The sequence below is a fragment of the Gavia stellata genome, unplaced genomic scaffold (genome assembly GCF_030936135.1).
Source record: "Gavia stellata isolate bGavSte3 unplaced genomic scaffold, bGavSte3.hap2 HAP2_SCAFFOLD_34, whole genome shotgun sequence".
Taxonomy (NCBI): Eukaryota; Metazoa; Chordata; class Aves; order Gaviiformes; family Gaviidae; genus Gavia; species Gavia stellata.
This window is the reverse complement of record NW_026776320.1, coordinates 5,336,011-5,350,858: the sequence shown is the minus strand read 5'-3', so window position 1 is coordinate 5,350,858 and position 14,848 is coordinate 5,336,011. Positions and strand designations below refer to the sequence as shown.

At 44.2% G+C, this 14,848-nt stretch overlaps 1 protein-coding gene across 1 annotated transcript; it reads left to right on the top strand.

Annotated features, from left to right (window-relative positions):
- Positions 1-2,701: 2,701 nt before the first annotated feature.
- Positions 2,702-14,647, top strand: LOC132320903 (E3 ubiquitin-protein ligase TRIM36-like; the record flags this gene model as incomplete). Its single annotated transcript, XM_059834538.1, has 9 exons — positions 2,702-2,928; positions 6,210-6,531; positions 7,985-8,131; positions 9,234-9,329; positions 10,270-10,523; positions 11,185-11,309; positions 11,864-12,157; positions 12,461-12,758; positions 14,293-14,647. Coding segments are annotated over 9 exons (2,118 nt in total), but the record flags the coding sequence as incomplete, so codon positions are not given.
- Positions 14,648-14,848: the final 201 nt, after the last annotated feature.

The window sequence follows — 14,848 nt, the reverse complement described above, 5'->3', positions numbered from 1 at the left end:
AAATTCCAACCACTCATATTAAGCATATTTTAATTTTAGAACTTAAAAAAAATCCCATACATAAATTTATACCTGTAGTAACTTTTCAGCTGTCGGTCCTTTTTTAGGATTTTTTTCTAAGTACCATTTTCACAGAATGATGGAAACTATTGGACCTGTAAAAGGAAGTGGTAGTCGTGAGAATCAATTGCCCAGTGAACTACATGATCATTATCTACTGAAACAGAAAAGTACTTGCCATTTCATTTTGTCCTTTGATTCAGGAGGCTGGAAGTTGCTTTCCATCATTAGCAGAAGCGCTCTAAAAAATCCAACAGTATTTCTGTGGGTTACATGGCAGTACATATCTGCCATGAATTTTGAATACATTGTTTAGTTGGCAGGAAGAAGTCCATCCGTTTAAGAGATGCTACCAGGACAACATGATGCATTTATGCAGCAAAAGGAGTTGTCACAATTTCTATCACGTACATCCAGAACACTTACAACCCACTACCCTTGCAGTACCCCCAAACACCACAAGCACACATGTAGCCACTACTCCAGATGGATGATTTGGGGAGCTGTACTTACACACCGCGCTTTAACCCCTTGCTAACCTCACTGGATGTAGGTCAAACATTGGATGGAGACTGAAGCTCAGCAAGCTCTATAGCAGTTATTCCAGATGCCCACAGATCACAGAGGTGGTTATAGCCACCTTTTCTTCCTACTGCAGCAACTTCTGGCGCCATCCTAAAGGGTAAAAGACATTTTTAGAGAAAATTCTCGCCCCAAATCAAACATTCTTCTGTACGCAGCAGTTTACTACTCTTTTTCCTAAAGCTCTCAACCTGTAAGCTCACAGCATATACACTTACAGATGTGGATATAGACACATGCGTGCACGTGTGCGCGCGTGTGTGTAAAAAGTTACGTGATGTATCCATGAAGTTCTCCTCAATCACCTTCTAGTAACTAACAGGCAGTTTCCAAAACAGCTATTTAGGCTGTGGGACAACAGGAGGAAAATGTGTGCTCTAGGTTTGTCCACGCTAGCAACACCCACCTCTGCTGGCATCTACACCTCTGGCATGAAGTGCAGAATGGTTTGCCTTGCTGTGCCACCAAAGACCAATTTCTTCACACTGTTTCAAAGGTGGCAGCAGAGCCAAAGGGGCTTTGTTCTGGTCTGCGGCTGCTAGTTTATTTGGCCCCAAATAAACCACATCCGATGTCAGCGATGGGTAGTGTGCCAATGTAGACAAGGGCTTAGGAAGAGCTCCATCCTTTAAAGCCTGCCTGTAACATCGGGAAGTTTGGGGATGGCGGAGGTGGTTAAGGGGTAATAGAGTTATTCAGAAGCTTGCAAATTATTACTCAAAACATAGTTGGAAGGCTGACAACTCATGTCCTTACCAGTCCGTTCTCCCCCCGCCTCGGTTAAGTAACATGTTTCAGTTTGAATATACAGACTGTGCATTACTGGCATTATCAGAATCATTTCAAGCACAGTGTTTTGTATTTTTATGAAGGTGGTTTCTAAAGTAGATGTGAAATAACATCTTTACATGTGTTCTCTAGTTCTTTGTAACACCAGGCGTGCAGAAACATCACGGGCGTGGCCGCTGCCGCTGCGGGCGTGGCCGCCCCGGCGCCACGCCCCTGGTGCCCGGGGGGAGCCTGGGGACGCGGCCGCCGGGTCGGGGTTTGTCGTCCCCTCCGCTGTTGCGCCCTGTGCTGCGGGGGGGCGGGGGGGGCGGTGGATTGGGGGGTGTTTGCCCCCCGCGGTGTGCGCCGGCAGCCTCGTCCCTGCCCGGCTGGGAGCGGCACCGGCGGCAGCCCGAGGTGCTGGGGCGGCGGGCAGGGCTGGCCCCTAGATCTTCAGACGGGGCTCGGTGCTGGCGGGGGAACCGCATAAATAAAGTCGGTCTGGTCTGGCGGCAGGCTGGACGGTGAAAACCCACCCGAGAGGGGACGAGTGGGCGCTGGGCAGCCGGTGTCCGCGCCCGCCACTTGATGCTTCGCTGGGTTTCGGTTGCCGTTGGCTCTCCCGGCAGATACTCCGGCCTCGGAGCGCAGTGCCAGATGGCTGTGGGATCATTAAATTACTGAAGAGCTGCACAGATCCACGGGCGGCTCTTTGTGCAGGAAATAAATAAACAAACAGATAATGTTCCGGACTGGAACTATTAGCCTAACGAAGTCAAGGCAGTTCCAGTGCCTAAATGTGGATTACACGGCGGGAAAGCCTGTTGTTTAACCAGTCTGACACTTAATTTCTTTTTTCTCCCTCCCCCACCCCCCCTTCTTGAAAAGCGAGCGAGCGAGCTGAGTTAAACATATGGATTCCTATTGTTAAGAAGTATGGTTGCTTTCGTTTCACTAGGTCCTTGAGTGGAATTAAGACTACTCCCCTCCTCTCCTTTCCTCCCCTGCAAGGCAGACATGACCTAAAGATGAACCGAGTTTGCCTAGTGGCGGTGTTCATTTCAGTTGAAAGGAATGTTGTCAGTGCTTTCATAAATGTTAATTGAGATTTGTTTGCAGCGTTAACCAGCGGAATGCCTCAAACCAGCTAGAATGTGCGATTCTAGAATAGAACGATTATTCTAGAGAGCTGGGCTTTTGTGACATACAGACATACAGCTGTGCAGTAAGTCTTGCTGGCTCACGTTTTCTGCACTTACACTTGGTTTTCCCTCTTTCTGTCATGAAGGTTACCATTAAGGGTATCGAAAGAGAGCTCATCTGCCCAGCATGCAAGGAATTATTTACCCATCCACTGATCCTTCCTTGCCAGCACAATGTCTGTCACAAATGTGTGAAAGAAATACTCTCTGCATTTGAAGACTCTTTCGCTGATGGAGGCTCTGAATCCTCTAATCAGAGTAGCCCTCGAATTCAAAGCTCTTCTTCCAGCATGGACAGGATTAGTAGATCAGGTACGTATCGGAATTTTTGCGTGTTTTCCTTATTTTATGTGTTCGACTGACTTGAGCCGAATTGCGTCTGCATTGGTAAAATGTCTTCCCGGTACTCCTGATGCAGTTAAAGAGATGACTTAGGGATAGTGCGAGTCTTGTTCATTCTGTGGCAAGAACAATGGGAATATTTTTAAGGACAGTGCACTCTATTTCATATATAATAGATCAGTCTTTGTGGCGTCCTGTAAATCTTTGTAACCATTGTATTTGTTTATTCCTGTATTTCAGTTACATTGAGATGCAGTAGCATCATGTTCAATAGCTTCGATGTTGAGGTGTAGATTTCAGCAGTTTTATTGCCTGTCAGTGGTACTGTTGAGGTGGTTCTCTCAGGTTTCGGCCAGCCTAAATTGAGTAGTTCGACTTCCTTCTGAGCCTCTGCAGACTTTGCAAATGATGGTTTTGTCCTACCCAATTCATTACGCTTACAATAAATCATTTTCCATAGATGATGGTTATTGCACGGTTGCAGAATTGGGAGACAGATGACTGTAAGAAGACTGCGCTAACCGCCTCTTCCAGTGTGGTCTGCTCTGGAAGCTTTAAGGAGCACTCCTCATGCTCTTTGTGATGTCACACTAGAAAGATTCTTACAGCTGTTGTGTAATCCACAGATGAGTTGTTCTTTTACACAGGTACATCGAAAGTACTTCTTGAAAGAAACCTCATCTTGGCTTTTAGGCTTCCTTCTGACGTAACTGTCCACTTTAAAACCGCAGTCCGCAGTGATCTGGAAGAGTCGCCCACAAGACAAACCCTAAAGCTGTGTCTTGTATTTTGTATGTTACTAACATTCATCATCCCCTTCCCAGTTTTCAAAGCTCAAATATTTTATTTCACCCACTTCTTTTAAACAACTCTTGAGTTGTTAGTACTGGTACTCTTTCAGGATCAGTTTGATAAGCAAATGCTGTGTTTGCTGTAGCTTGGCAGGTTGAGGCTTGCATCATTTGAGGGAATCCCCAAACGAAATAACTAGTTGTCTTCATTACAGTCCTGTTTTCTGGATATGGGGTGCACAGCCCCACAATCACTGTTTAGCTCTGCATACATTTCAGCTGCTTTCTCAGCTCTCTCTACCTGCAGCGTTATGTGAAGTTTGAATGAAGAGAGCCCACTGGTGACTGCCATCTCCCAAATCCAAGTCTAGTCCCTTTTTTCCTCAGTAAGCATGATGTTCTGTCGCGGCATTGTATGCATGGACTGAAGCGGTCACCGGTTTCCGCTGCAGCTGTCCACTACATGGTTTTACAACGTGGACATCAGGGCACCAGGTTGGGTGCCTAAGGAGTGGTGGGCACACCGTGGGTGACCTGACCTCCTTGTGAGAACTGTGGCTTGCCAAGTGTGGCAGTATCAGACAGGCTGTGCGTGGGGACCAGGCCCCCCATGCTGCTTTCAGCAGTGTAAGTAAGGAGGTAATCCTTAATCTTCCATGGAAAGCTGCCCTCCAGCTTGCTCTCTGTCGGGCAGTAGAAATAGTGATCTAGCATGATGGGGTGCGCAGGCAGTGCTGTGGCACCGTCCACGCTGTGCACAGAGGAGGCAGAGCTCCCTTGGGAACCTGACATTTAGATGCTACTAGATGTCACCCATACTGTTCTGTTAATGCAGTCTAGCTGTTCTGCTCAGAACCTACAGAAAAGCATAAGACCAGCCGAGTTTGAGACTGACATTTATTCATGCTCTGGTTGTGGCTTCTTAGCTGATAGTGATGCATAACTACCATGGGGTACATTTTGAAGATTTTTAAAGGAACTAGTTTCTTACAGGAGTGTTGGTTTGTTTTTTTAAAGAGACTGGAAAGGGCGTGAGAGGTAGGGAGGTTTTGGATTGTTGGGTGAAGCACCCACAGAAGAGTGACACAAGGCAAGTGTCTTTTGGATAGCATCAAAGGACACTTCAAAAAGAAATGAAGCATCAACATTTCTGATGGGAAGATCCTCACTAAATACAGATGGGACCAAATTTCACTTTCTGAAGAAGAACCAGTTTCAACACTAAGAATTCAGCTTGAAGTCATACCTCTATTTACAAATTAGTTATACCAACATGCAGTCATCTCAAGGGGATCTTAAAACCATGCTCCAGCTCGAGAGAATGGTTTTTTATTTCTTTGTAAGGGGAGGCTGAGAGGATACATGTTAAGCCTAAACACTGGCTTAACCTGCTTCAGTAATACATAAAGGACTAATTTTGACAGTTGTGCCCTGTGGGTTCATGAGTGAGACATGGGGATGCACTCTCTGTTTGATAGAGAGTTACCCTGTAGCTCTGAGTTTGATAGAATGTTACCCTGTAAATAGTTTTTGGGTCTGTGTGAGCCATCCCCTGGAACAGGCTCCAAAGAATCCCTAGGCTTGCGACTTGACTTGAGCCTTGGATCACTTTATTTTGGAGAAGAGGGGGAATTTGTGCATAGCTGTTTCGTAGGAGTGCAGCTTCTCTACTGTCCCCTTTTGAAATGAAAAGAGATAAGCTGTACCCTTGTGTAACCATGCAGATCTGTGGTTCCCCAGTTCAAGGTAGAGGAATCTCTCAGACATAACCGTCTCAGCATCCCCTTTGGTGTGCGGGGCTTACTTAGCAGCCCTCCTTTATCAAGGCCGTTCAGCAAGGGCCAAGTCAGCCTCTACGTATTTTGACTGAATGATTTGGCTGAGATTTCGTACTGGTGATATCTAGTTCTCTTGTTTTCCTCTTTAGATTTGTATGATGCCTCTTGGGGTAAGCCAGATAAGTTTGACTCGGCCAAAGCAAACTTCAGGGAGCTCCAAGTTGGCTATATTTGTCTGGGAATAACCAGTCTCACTCTGGGAATAGACATCTTACACTTCAGCGTGTTACGAAGCTGTTGCTCTCTATGTGCACAGCCAGTTAGCCTAAAACCAACTGGTTTCCGGAAGGTTTTGTGTTTAGTCTTTTGAAAGGCTGCGGCTTGAGTGCATGCAAAACTAGACGAAGAAGATAGGATTGGAATAGCTAAATTAACCTTACCATAGAATTAAGTTTTAGAGCAGTAGTTTGTAATGCCCCCTGAACTCAGACATTACACTACCTTGTCATGGCAAATGTATTCTCTTTGGCTTGGCAGAGTGCATATGAATTGGTATTGTACTGGTTTGGATGATGTGCTAGGATAGTTTGAAATTGGTTCATAAATTCCTGTGCTTCTCCCTTTAAAATCTAAACCTCTTCTGTTTACACTCCTCCTAAATCAGGATTTGGTGTCTACACAGGCAGAAAACGTAATTCACTGACTCCTAGATCGAGTCTGTTTCCTTGTCCGGGTTGCCAGCGGGATACTGATCTCGGAGAACGTGGCATCAATGGCTTATTTCGCAACTTTACTTTGGAAACCATTGTGGAAAGATACAGACAGGCAGCCAGGGCAGCCATTGCTATTATGTGCGATTTCTGCAAACCTCCACCTCAAGAGGCCACAAAGAGCTGCATGGACTGCAGGGCAAGCTATTGCAACGAATGTTTCAAAATACACCATCCTTGGGGAACTGTGAAAGCCCAACATAAACATGTAGGACCAACCACCAACTTCAGACCCAAGGTAAGTATCCCGTATCTTACAGAATTTGGGTTGCAGCATTTGCATATAGCTTCAGACATATCTGTGCAATGGTAGTTGCTTTTTGGGACCGTTGTTCCTTTTTTGACTATTGCTGTTATTCATTGAGTGAACCATAAGCTTTTGTTCTTGCTGACAGCATGACTGCAGTTTTGAACATGTCTGCCTGCACAGACGATTCTCCTGAAAGTTTCCTTCCCTCCTCGCACCTCCCCCCGAATCCAGCAGTCAATGACAATGGGATAGCTTATTGCATATTCTGCTGAATGACAGTCTTATGTACCAAGGTGCTAGCGAGACTGGTGTCTTTGGGCTTTTCACCATAGACTAAGATAACATTTGGGGCTTGAGAGTTGGTTTCAGAGATGGTTTGCAATTTTAGCTTAGTGTGTCCATATTTATGCTACTCACTTCTATTTTTGAGCCCTTTCCTGTCCTTTCTTGTATGTGTGTGCGTGTGTTAAAAGATGATGCTTTTAAAGCTTGACTGTTGGCACTGATGTCGTGTTCTCCTCCTTGACATGACACTGAAAAGCTTTCTCAAGAGCTTCTCTTTGATAACATGGAGTAGATGCCCCAAATGTCTTTCAGTGCTCTGGAATGAGGCAAAGCATTTCTTTTTTTTTAAAACACACACGCACACATGTGCACAAGCACACCCACCCACACCCACCCACCCCCTTTTAGACGGTTTTATCTGTTGCTTGAGCTTGGAGTTGAGCAGCACTTTTTTTGCCTCTTCGAGCAGTTACTTCAACGTGTTCAATTTTTGAAAGATTACTTTTAGCAAACACCAGCTTTTTCGCAATGCTGTTTAAGCTGCTACTGGAATTAACGCTCAGCATGAACAACTTGTAATTGGAGTCAGACAGAAAAAATGAAACACTGGAGCCTTTTATCTTTAAAATGACTGTGACTGGTGGTGTGGCTGCATTTCATCTGTTGCTCCAAGAGCAATGGCTATGTGGCTGATCAGAGTCTAGCTTAAATTTAAATCATTACAGTATTATGTCAACTCCTGCTTTAAGACAGTTCGTAGTTGTTTCAAGAGATGCTGGCATGGACACAGTTAAATTTGACAGCGTGGCTGTGTTATATATTGCATTTACAGCTCTGAACAGGAGTGTAGGGAGCTTGAGGCACGCAAACAACTTCAGGGATTAGCAAAATGGTTGATTGCAGTATGGAGGCTACATGATGTGTACACAGACATCGCTACAGGTTTACTCACTGTGAACCTCGTGAAACTGTGTGTGTTCATCTGCTGGCTTTCACTGGCATAGACAAATATAAAAGGTGGAAGATAAACTGAATATAAAGAATCCACTGATGAAATCAGATGCTGCTGTGGGGTGATTTAGTGTTTTGATGGTTTGTTGGCCACCTCAGTTTTTGGAAGTACACCTGCATTCTCTCTGCTCTCTTTTTTTTTTAGATTTTGATGTGTCCAGAACATGAAATGGAGAGGGTAAACATGTACTGTGAAATCTGCAGAAGGCCTGTTTGTCATCTTTGTAAACTGGGTGGATGTCATGCAAACCATAGAGTAACAACCATGAGAACTGCCTACAAAACCCTTAAGGTAAAAGTAAATATTGTTGGACCTGGCCTTAAGAAGGGGAAAAGTACTGAGCTTCTGGTGTAAGAGCAAACTCCCTGTGGCAGGAAGCCAGGATGTGTGTTTAGAGGACACTGAACTAGTCATGAGGCATGCTGTTGTGCAACATCTGTTAATATCTATATTAGTGTGACATAGCGCACTTCTGAGAAACTGTATTTTCTATGAGGCGTGAAACATAACCTCTTAAAAGTCCTTCCACCTTGTTTTAGCCAACTAAAGTATAGCAGTACTGACCAATGCAAAAGGTTTAAGCAGTTTATACTTTACAATCTAGCTTTTTTCAGGTAAGTGTCCTTGTGGCTTGGATTAGCTGATACTTCAGAAGCACTCCTGAAAAATTTGCATTGGAAGTATCTGTTGGGACCTTGTATGTTTCTGAAGTTGCATAGCTGTTAATTCGCAGTACAACAGGGAAGACTTGCAAACATTGCTTTGTTGTTAAAGAATGATTGCTTCTACCTCCTCTTCTTCCTTCTCTTCCTCTCTTGCTCACAAGAAAAGAAAAAAGGGGGGGCGGGGGGGGTGGGGGGAAGACCAGACCAGCCTGCCTTGTGCTCTTTGGCCTCCTTGCCTGTTTGCAAGGCTTTTCCTGTACAGCTGTTAACTCTTGCAAGTCAGGAAATGCAGAGACACTCCTAAGTTCATGCTTTGAACCACTCATTCTTCTAGAAAATCTTACTACAAATGAGTTAATAACTAACGTGGCTTTTCTGTAAGTTTTAGTAACGTCCTGAAGCCTCATGTTCCTAGCCTAAGAGAAGGTGACACTTGTGGCTGGGGAAGACTGAGCCAGCTGAGGCTGTTACCTCTTGTCCTTAGAGGCTGTTACCTCTTGTCCTTAGAGGCTGTGCCCCCAGTCCTGCCCACATCAGTGGCCTGATGTCCCTGTGCAGTCATTGCGGGTCACTGAGCAATTCTCCGCAGGGGTGCTGCTCATAACTGGTGGCAGGCTGTTGTCCTTGTAACTAGATAAAGCGAGTGCTAGCTGGATGACCTGCCTGTGCTGGTTGTCGGTTTGGGTGGGATACCCTTCTTCTGCTAGCTCGCTGTTTTGTTTTAACAGGAGAAGCTTTCAAAAGATATTGAGTACCTCATCAGTAAGGAGAGCCAGGTGAAAGCTCACATCACACAGCTGGATCTGCTGCTGAAAGAAACAGAGGTAAGAGTGTCTTCCGTGTTGTCTGGGGATAGCCCTTGCAGGGACACAGCAGAGACTCAAACTGTTTTCACTGAAGTGTTTCAAATCCTTTGGCTTTTTTCAGTTAGCCAGTAAAACAATTTCTGAACAGTTTGTGTTAGTCCTGAATCACAAATGGTAAGACCTAATCCTGACAGTGTTGGAAATATGGGCAACATACAGAGGGAAGTTAAGTTTTGGGTGCTGCTGTAAATTTAATTGAAAGAAAGCTTGTTTGATACCTTAATCAAAGAGAGGTGGGTTAGACTTACAGCTCTTGTGTATTAACGGTGCTTCACAATTTACACTGGCTGTTTGCCGCCTTGAGGATGTTGCAATAAAGTCAGAATGAAGAGTAAAATCTCCCTGCAGAAGAGTCAGAGCTGGGAGCTCACGTACAAGCTGAAAAACACAATGGCAGAAATTGCAGGAGCTCCTGGCCCTGCCTGTATCTTGATAAAGATTGTCTCTGTGCTTTGTAGTTCCTTTTATCCAGGGCACTAGTTAGAGGTGACCCTACAGTTCTGAGGGCATATGTGAGAAGCTGGGCTGGACCCCCGTCGCAGTGTGGTTGGGGAAGGTGGAGGAGCACCTAGCTCTTGGGCATGAAGACTTCAGAAACTGACCTGTTTTTACAGTGCTTTTCCATGAGCTGTTTAGACACGTGCTATGCGTAACTCAAGACATAATCAGAGGAATACTTTCCTGCTCTTCGTTCTCTGTGTTGATCCAGTAAACGCTCACTAGCTTGGGTGCAGTGCTGATCACATTTTCAGTGCTGATGGGCATAACAAAGCTCATTAGTCTTGTCTGTCAAATGGATGACTAGATTGCTGTGATACCTTGAACAACTTGAGGTATGTTTCTGTACACAGCCACAGTGCTGTGGAATCTGTCTAAAATGTCTTTTGTTCCCTCCTAGTGCAACAGTGAACGAGCTAAAGAAGAAGCATCTCAGAGCTTTGAGAAATTATCTCATGTCCTAGAAGAGAAGAAGTCCGCAGCTCTTAGGGCAATTGAAACTTCTAAGAATTTAAGGCTGGAAAAATTGCAAACGCAAGCAGAGGAATATCAAGGGCTCCTGGAAAATAATGGCCTTGTAGGATATGCTCAAGAGGTGCTTAAAGAAACTGATCCATCTTGTTTTGTTCAAACAGCAAAACAGCTTCATGACAGGTATCTTCATTATCTTCTGTTTGAAGTACAGATACTGTTCCAGGATGTCTGGTCAGTCATATTCTTTTGACACCTGCTAGCAAAGTACTGAATGCAGTACCTTGTATTGCAAAGGCTCAGAGATGGTCCCAGTACCGTTCAGTAGAAATTGCTACATTACAGTGTGCGTTAAGAAACAGCAGTCAGGAGGGGCTCTGTCCTGTGACAACACGTGGCCTTGTTCAGTAGGACTGCACTGGAAGGGTAGCCCATTCAGCTCACTGACACATTCCTTTGCTCAGAGATTGTATCGGGTATTTGCAAGTTAATCTAACAGGTCTCTTCTGGCTTTAAAGTCTTTGATCTTAATAGCTGTTCTCCATTAGCGCTTCACATCTATTGTGTTCTTTGAACATAATGCCCCAAATTGTTAAAATGCTCTACCAGCTGAACGATTACCTCTTCATTATCTTTACACTGATACCTTTACACTGCTGTACAAAAGCCCTTAAATTTTGCATTTGAATTCTGTCTAGAGAGACAGAAATTTCTGGGAGACATCAGTAAGTACATGAAAACAGCACTTTTTATAAAGCAAAACCTAGCATTTTTAGTTTAAGGAATGCACACATGTGAATTCCCTTTTCTCTGTTCTGCCATCCCTTTGCTTCTGTGCTTTCAGAATCCAAAAAGCTACTGAATCTCTGAAGAGCTTCAGGCCAGCAGCTGAAACTACTTTTGAAGACTTTGTGGTGGACATAGCTAAGCAAGAAGAGATCCTTGGTGACTTGTCCTTCCATTCCAATGGTAAATTGCGAGAGCATCAGGTCTTTCTCAAGTTACGACTTGAAGGGCTTCTCTGGAAAGAGGCAAAACTTATGCAGGGCTGCAGCTGCAGAACTCAGTCTTGTGACTTGCATTGTCCCTTCTGTCTCTGTGATCCACAAGGCATTACCTGGCAGCAATGCTAGCTTCAGCTTTGAAAAAGAAGCTAAGATGCCGTTGCATTCAGTACCAGTTTACATTGGCTTCCAAAACATTGTAGTTAAGTAATACTAGGTCTTCCTAGAAGCTTTTTGTTAACATGACAGAAAAGAATAGGCTTTTAGATGCTTTTTTAGCTGCCAGCAAAAATAAATAATACAACTTTCGAAGTAAAAACAGAAAGTAAGGGATTTATGTAAGTGCATGAATGGAACCATCCTCATCTGTACTCTTTAACTGATTGAGTCAGATTTCTGCCCCCACCCCCACCCCCCCCAAGTGCTATAGCCACTCAACAAAGGGCTTGTATGGTTAATTCTAAAACAACAGATATCTAAATTTGAGGGTTTTTTTCTCCTGAATCTCTGGCATTCCAGGTCTAGAAATACCAGAAATCAATGAAGAGCAGAGCAGAATGTACAACAAAGCTCTGATCAGCTGGGAATGCCCTGGGAAGACCGACTCAGCTGATCTCTATGTTCTTGAGTATCATAAGCTTAATGGAGAAGAGGAGAGTGCGACGTGGCAGGAGATCAAAGTTTGCAGCAAGAGCAAAGTAATATCTGATCTCGATGATGACAGCTCCTATGCCTTTAGAGTTCGAGGATATAAAGGGTCCATCTGTAGCCCTTGGAGCCGAGAAGTTATTTTGCGTACGCCTCCAGCTCCAGGTATTGGGTTTTCTTCTGTCCACAAGGTGTTGAATCTGTGTCTGTCGGTGTTAAGAGCTGTAGGTGGTTTCCAGTAGTTCCCAGACTTCTACTCTACTGTTACCGGTTGCGTAAATGTTTAGAAGCACTGTTAACAAACAGGTTAAGTAGGTGGCATGCTGAGACCGTTTTAGCTTGCATGACGTTCCCGGTAGCCTTTAAAAGTGAGAAATTCTGATGCCAGCATGACTTAAAATGTAGTTTATAAGCACAGAAGGCCAAATACTTAACTAAGAGGAAATTTTTTTGGATACTGTTTTTCAGTTTTCAGTTTTCTTTTTGATGACAAATGTGGGTACAACAGCGAACATCTCCTGCTAAACCCAGGAAGAACCTCTGTGGAAAGCAGGGCTGGATTTCCTCTACTGCTGGGATCTGAGCGCATGCAGATCGGATGCTACACAACCCTGGATTACATCATTGGCGACACCGGGATTGCCAAAGGGAAGCACGTCTGGGCTTTTCGTGTGGAAGCCTATTCATACCTGGTGAAAGTGGGAGTTGTTTCTAGCAACCAGATACAGAAATTGTTCCATAATACCCATGATGTGACCAGCCCAAGGTAAATTGCAGACTCTTGCTCAATACATGTTTTATATAAGGAGATGGCTTTTTAAAAAATAAGTTAAGAGTGAGTCTGGTCGCAATTAGTACACAAGGTGAACCTAACTAGTGGAAAGTAGCTTGAAGGATATGCTGTAAGCAGGTTGTCCTGTTCATCCCCTGCTATTAGCAGAAAGGTGTTGTAATTATCCAGAGTCCTATTTTCATTCTTTTTGGGAAAGAAATGAAGTTCCTATAGATGTCAAGATGTGCCAGTTAAAGCAAGAAGGTAAAAAAAAAGCATCACTTGCAAGATTGAAGCAATGTTTAATTGTCAATAGTAAGACTCTGCCTTAATTTCCTTAGCATACTAGGTTTGGCAGCCATTCAGAGGTACAATGTTCACTGTGTGTATCTGTGTATCTTTGCTGTAGCTTGCGTCACGGTGGATTCCAAGTCACTGGCTTATCCCAGGCTATACACTTGCATATGGTACTGGAGTGCTACTGTTCCCAAGCCAAAGTACAGTGGACAAACCAATAAAAAGATTTCAGCTCTGAAGTATGGTTGTAGTAAGCCTGGATGTGTCTAGGAACTGCAGGCTGGGAAGCTATCTCCTGAGGACTCTTAACTTTTTCAGGAATGTAAAAAATGTATCAGCTTCCTCCTGTGTAACATACTGAAAGTGTAAGAACGCCTGTGTCTTGAGCTGCTTAAAGCCAGACGGAGGCTTTTTGCAAAGTGAGAAATTAGATCCTGATTTCCTGATTTCTTTTTCCTTATCCACACAAATACCTGGAAAACTTTGGCTGACACAAATCCAATCTCCCCCCAGACATCCCAAAAATGCAAACCTAGCTAGGGATTGTCGGCACAGAAGAATGTGTGCTTCTCCAGTGTGTCTTCATCTGGTGACAGAAGTAGGGGGCAAAAGCATGTAGACTGAACAAATCTGGCCACAAACTTTCCCCAGTAACCAGCTGGGAAACAGGGGTTCATGGAAACCTCCAGGCAGAGCACTTTAAAAACAACCAAACCACCAAACCAAAAACTTAAACCACTACTTTTTGTGTTGTGAATTTTAAAGACAATGTAATACAGCAGTGGTGAGGAAAACTCATAGGACAACAGTCATGTTAAATGTATTTACTCGTGTCATTTAACATTATGTAAATGAAGTTAAACATACCTTGTCTGTAATCATTAGTCATAGTCGCTAAATTACTTTTCAAGTTAACTAATTTGCTCTACCTGTAGGTTCATTAATGATTACCTAGCATGAGTACATTTAGATACATCCGCTCCTTAGTAAAGCCTTCTGTGGTCTTGTCCTCGTTAGTGTTTAGCTGTTATTTATTGTCTGAAGTGGCCCAAGTGAGTGTTCTCCACCTACTAAATGCGTCTTCCCTCCTGGCTTAGGTATATTTTTACCCCACAAGGTTTTGCAGGTGACCATGTGGTGTTTCTTGTCTTACAAAAATGTTTTCTCCAGTTCACATCACTGATCCCCCTTCAGAATTTGACAAAAGCAAATGGTTGTTTTTCTGTTCTAGGTACGAGCAAGACAGTGGTCATGACAGTGGGAGTGAAGATGCCTTCTTTGACTCACCACAGCCTTTCACACTGGTCACTTTAGGCATGAAGAAGTTCTTTATCCCCACAACACCTGCTGCCCCCAAGGATCCAGCGAGCAGAATCCTTCCCCTGCCATCGTGCTTGGGCATCTGCCTCGACTGTGACAAAGGCAAGGTGGGGTTCTACGACGCAGGCCGTATGAAATGCCTTTATGAGTGCGAGGTGGACTGCTCTGGCATAATGTACCCAGCATTTGCCTTAATGGGTGGTGCAGCAGTTCATCTTGAGGAACCTGTCACAGCAAAGTACGGGGAGTACCACGACGACATCTAGTGCAGTGATCTCTTCCCATTGCTGTTCTGAGGTGGAAGACGAGAGAGAGCAGAAGAATTCTACCTTAGTTTTCACTCCTGATTAATTACATTCTGTCCACATGTTGCTTACAAGCCTCTGGGTCATGCTTTTTTTAAACAAACGGTTCAGACACGTCCCACACTAGTGGGAAATGTTCTTCCAGGAACTCTCCTGCCTTTC